Here is a 5035-nt window from a genome sequence, read left to right as displayed (position 1 = left end):
ACTCAACACCTCTCGCTTCCTCTCATACGTCAGCTATTTACTACCTTTAAATGAATTTAATTAAATAATTGGATAATCCGATAAGGTCATGTAGTGTTAAGATTGTTTCGTTTTTAGGATGATAACAAAGATGTATAATTACCATGACACTTGACAATGTTGGAATACAACGGCGTCAAGTGTCGTGGTATGTATACAAAATCTTTGTTATCATCCTGAAAAGGAAACAATATTAACACTACATATATGACCTTATTGGATTATCCAATTATTTAATTAAATTCATTGAAAGGTAGTAAATAGCTGATGTATGAGAGGAGGCGAGAGGTGTTTAGAGTGTGTGACAAGGTGCGGGGCGGGGCTGACCCCGCAGCCGCCACTACCCCACCCGCCAGTTCTCGTGTTCTATGGTCCTTCATCTTAGGCTCTACGTCCCATCGACTTAGCGCTATGTGATACATGTCTGTCGCCATCAGGTATAGTGACGACCTACGGCTGACGGGGATGTCGGGTTGACGGTGAGGGGGTGATTCCCGTTCATTCAACTCTGCCATTATAGAGGAGTCTACCAGGCTAATGTGTGTTTGTTACTTGTTCCTTATACGCTAGGACCCTGAATTCAATCCATAGGCAACAAAAGTCCTCATGGTGAGTACGTATGTACACGTGTCTACGGGGAGGCGGGGCTGCCGCTACAGGGGCATGTACACCGAGGGGAGGGGAAGGCCCGCCACCCGTTACCCGGGAGGGGGGTGGGAGCAGTGCGTGGTCTGAGGCCAGCCTGCTCGTCGCTGCCAGCGTTGCCCTGCATGGCTGGCTTCACCTCGCAGAGTGCGCCACAGCCGCCACGGCCATTGCACCACAGCCGGCACGCCGGGGCGCCGCGGCCGCCACGCCGGGGCGTTATGGCTGCTGCGCCACAGCCGGCACGCCGGGGCGCCGCGGCCGCCACGCCTGGGCGTTATGGCCGGTGCTGCTGCCGCCGCCGCTCGCCGCCTGCCGGTGTTCAGAACGGCGAGACAGTCGTCCACAAGGCGTGGCCTGGCCAGCCCAGGGAAGGGTGGCTGGCCCGGGCGCGGGGCTCCCTACAATAGCCGCACCAGCGCCAGGCCCATCAGCAGGGCGGCGGCACCCCCGCTGCCGCCTGCCCCCACGCGGGCGCCGCCACCGAACAGCTTCTGTGAGGGCGCCGCCGTCTTGTAGCCGGGCAGAGCCAGGTGCTTCCTGGCCACCCTGGGGAAGAGGAGCGTTACTGTGAGAGAGAGGTAGGGGCCACGTGTGGCAGCAGCCCCATATGCACACAGATATATTCACATGTTTGTAGTTTTATTGTCAGTGTTTGACATTTGCCTCTGCACATTGTTGAATATATTTTTAAAGCCGACGGAGTGTGCGGAAGCCTGATAGAGTTGAGCCCGGACACACACACACACACACACACACACACACACACACACACACACACACACACACACACACACACACACACACACACACACACACACACACACACACACACACTGAAACACACACACACTGACACACACACACACACACACACACACACACACACACACACACTGTAAGACACAAACACTGACACACACACACACACACACACACACACACACACACACACACACACACACACACACACACTTCGTCTCATCAGCTCTCTTCCTGTCACTGATAGTCTTCTACCTCTTAAATTTCGCCACCATGTTGCCTCTCTTTCTATCTTCTATCGATATTTTCATGCTGACCATTCTGAACTTGCTAACTGCATGCCTCCCCCCCTCCCGCGGCCTCGCCACATACGACTTTCTACTCAAGCTCATCCCTTTACTGTCCAAATCCCTTACGCAAGAGTTAACCAGCATCTTCACTCTTTCACCCCTCACGCTGGTAAACTCTGGAACAATCTTCCTTCATCTGTATTTCCTCCTGCCTACGACTTAAACTCTTTCAAGAGGAGGGTATCAGGACACCTCTCCTCCCAAAATTGACCTATCTTTCGGCCACTCCTCTAACTCTTTTTAGGAGCAGTGAGCAGCTGGCATTTTTTTTAACATTTGTTACCTTTTTTTATGCCCTTGAACTGACTCCTCTGCTGTAAAGAAGAAAAAAATACACGGCCCGGTAGCTCGGTGGATAGAGCGTCTACCTCACAACCAGAAGGGCCGGGGTTCGATTCCGCGGCCGGGTGAAGATAAGTTGGGTTTATCTTCTTCCACGTGTAGCCCCTGTTCACCTAGCAGTGAGTAGGTACGCGACGTCAGGCAAGGAGTTGTGACATCTTTGTCGCGGTGTGTTGTTTGAGTGGTCTCAGTCCTACCCAAAGATCGGTACTATGAGCTCTGTGCTCTTCCGTAGGGGAACGGCTGGCTGTCTCGAGTGAGACCCGCAGCAGACCAAGAGGTGAATTACACACACACACACACACACACACACACACACACACACACACACACACACACACACACACACACACTGCTGTACCTGCTGCAGGACATCGGCAGGCGCATCAGCCAGCGCAGTGAGGAGCCCCGTGAGACGGCATGGCTGAGGCACCGCGTTAGCATCGCAGTGGCACGCGGCAGGGCTGCAGCGATGTGTGGGCCCCCAGACCGTAGCCCACACCCTTAGCGGAAGCCCGCATATGCCTACACACGCACACATGCACGCACGCGCACGCACACACAGACACACGCATACACGCAGACATTTTCCTTCCTAAAAGGTGTACGTCACAGCAGCCTGCGGAAAGGTCGGGGCAGCTGCCATCACACCCTGTGATGCCAACGAAATAAATATTGGTGGAGACGTCACACACACACACACACACACACACACACACACACACACACACACACACACACACACACACACACACACACACATCACATACACACAGACATAGACACACACACACACGAACACACACACACACACACACACACACACACACACACATCACATACACACTGACATAGACACACACACACACACACACACACACACACACACACACACACACACACACACACACACACACACACACACACACACACACACACACACACACGGACACAACAACAACACACACACTCACACACGGACACAACAACAACACACACACACACACACACACACACACACACACACACACACACACACACACACACACACACACACACACACACACACACACACACACTCACAGACGGACAGAACAACAACAACAACACACACACACACACACACACACACACACACACACACACACACACACACACACCTGCTGTACATTCCAGAGAAGGTCGCCTCGCAGGCCAGCGTCGCCTGGCCGCCCGCCGTGAAGTGCACCGCCTTCAGCGCCAGGGTCAGCTGCGACGTGCGGGACAGCTGCTGGGGGTCCTGTTGTTGCTGCTGCTGCTGGCCGCCCGCCGCCACGCCCACGCCCACGCCCACCACGCGGCCCGGCGGCTCGGCCTCTGTGGTGACGGTGCGGAACTTCTGCGGCGATACCTGTGGGGGAGTGTTGCGTGCTGAGTGTTCCGTAGGGAGGGGGCAGTGTTGTATTGTGTTGTGTGTGCTGAGCATAGTGTCGGCCGGGTACGCCTTAGGTAGTGCTGCGTGCTGAGTGCGAGGGAGAGAGTACTGGCGGAATCGGGGAGTTGTTGTTTTGTGTGTGTGTGTGTGTGTGTGTGTGTGTGTGTGTGTGTGTGTCTGCATCTTAGTATCGTGTTTTAAATGCAATATTTCGCTTTATTATCTAGCCGTCGTCGCGGCCACCCTGGTGCCAAGGTTCTTCACACATAAAATGAGCACAGCCTTGCAGCAGCGCGCCAAAGTGAGTGTCGTGTATCTGGCCCTGGGGCGTCAGGGAACGGGGTCGTCTGCCTGGCCCCGGGGCGTTAGGGGGCTGGGTCGCGGACCTGGCCCCGGTGCGTCAGGTGGCGGGGTCGCGGGACTGGCCCCGGGGCGTCAGTGGACGGGGTCACGGGCATGGCCCCGGGGCGTCAGAGAGCGGGGTCGCGGTTCCAGCCCAGGGGCGTCAGGGAGTAGGATCGCGTGCCTGGCCCCGGGGCGTTAGGGAGTGGGGTAGCGTGCCTGGCGCCGGGACGTCAGGGAGCTGGGTCGCGTGCCTGGCCCCAGGGCGTCAGGGGGCGGGGTCACGTGCCTGGCCCCGGGGCGTCAGGGGGCGGGGTCGCAGGCCTGGCCCCCGGCGCTGCGGTTCACTCTCCTAAACGGTCAAAGTCACAATTAAGTGACATCATTGAGCCGACACTTAGCAGCGAGCCGGCGTGGATCGCAAAGTTTGGCGGTTTGTTGAACGAAATGTTGGAAATGACTTTGGAAAACCTTATAAGTTTGTGTCTCGGGTTTGTGTCGATGCTGTGCGCGGCAGCCACCGACCCGCTGGGCCGCGGCTGGCCGGAAAGCCGCAGCGGGCGGCGGATTACTCGCACGCCGCCACCGAAAACACGGGAAGCGTGAGCCGCTGAGCGAGGCACTGAGCGTAGCAGGAAACAATTACACACTGCCGCTGGTGTCTGGCTTGAAGTGTCAGACGCTGAGCGAGGCACTGAGCGTGACAGAAACAAAATAATCACACGTTGCCGCTGGTGTCTGGCTTGAAGTGTGAGCCGCTGAGCGAGACACTGAGCGTGGCAGAAACAAAAGAATCACACGCTGCCGCTGGTGTCTGGCTTGAAGTGTGAGCCGCTGAGCGAGACACTGAGCGTGGCAGAAACAAAACAATCACATGCTTCCGCTGGTGTCTGGCTTGAAGTGTGAGCTGCTGAGCGAGACACTGAGCGTGGCAGAAACAAAACAATCACACGCTGCCGCTGGTGTCTGGCTTGAAGTGTGAGCCGCTGAGCGAGACACTGAGCGCAGCAGAAACAAAACAATCACACGCTGCCGCTGGTGTCTGGCTTGAAGTGTGAGCCGCTGAGCGAGACACTGAGCGCAGCAGAAACAAAACAATCACACGCTGCCGCTGGTGTCTGGCTTGAAGTGTGAGCCGCTG

The 5035-nt window shown here is 56.2% G+C and overlaps 2 protein-coding genes across 2 annotated transcripts in view; both read right to left on the bottom strand.

Moving 5' to 3' along the window:
- Positions 1-420: 420 nt before the first annotated feature.
- On the bottom strand, positions 421-3643 carry LOC126996781 (uncharacterized). The gene is made up of 2 exons (XM_050857620.1): positions 3299-3643; positions 421-1233 (listed from the first exon to the last, which is right to left on the bottom strand). Exons 1-2 carry the CDS (start codon positions 3601-3603, stop codon positions 1086-1088), a joined length of 453 nt encoding a protein of 150 aa, XP_050713577.1. The 5' UTR covers positions 3604-3643; the 3' UTR covers positions 421-1085.
- Positions 3644-4612: 969 nt separating this feature from the next.
- Positions 4613-5035, bottom strand: part of LOC126997116 (uncharacterized) — a 156214-nt gene continuing 155791 nt past the window's right edge. Inside the window, exon 6 of the mRNA XM_050858174.1 lies at positions 4613-4816. Coding sequence (XP_050714131.1) covers positions 4613-4816 — 204 coding nt within the window. The remainder of the gene's footprint in view (positions 4817-5035) is intronic.

This window comes from Eriocheir sinensis, chromosome 11 (assembly GCF_024679095.1).
Source record: "Eriocheir sinensis breed Jianghai 21 chromosome 11, ASM2467909v1, whole genome shotgun sequence".
Lineage (NCBI taxonomy): Eukaryota > Metazoa > Arthropoda > Malacostraca > Decapoda > Varunidae > Eriocheir > Eriocheir sinensis.
The sequence above is the reverse complement of the archived record's forward strand: the minus strand, read 5'-3'. Positions and strand labels throughout refer to the sequence as shown.

Coding starts and splice junctions, on each gene's coding strand:
- LOC126996781 (XM_050857620.1), bottom strand. CDS start 3,603: ATGCTCAGCACACACAACACAATACAACACTGCCCCCTCCCTACGGAA. Junction 1,234..3,298: donor TTCTCTGGAATGTACAGCAG/GTGTGTGTGTGT, acceptor CCTCTTCCCCAG/GGTGGCCAGGAAGCACCTGG.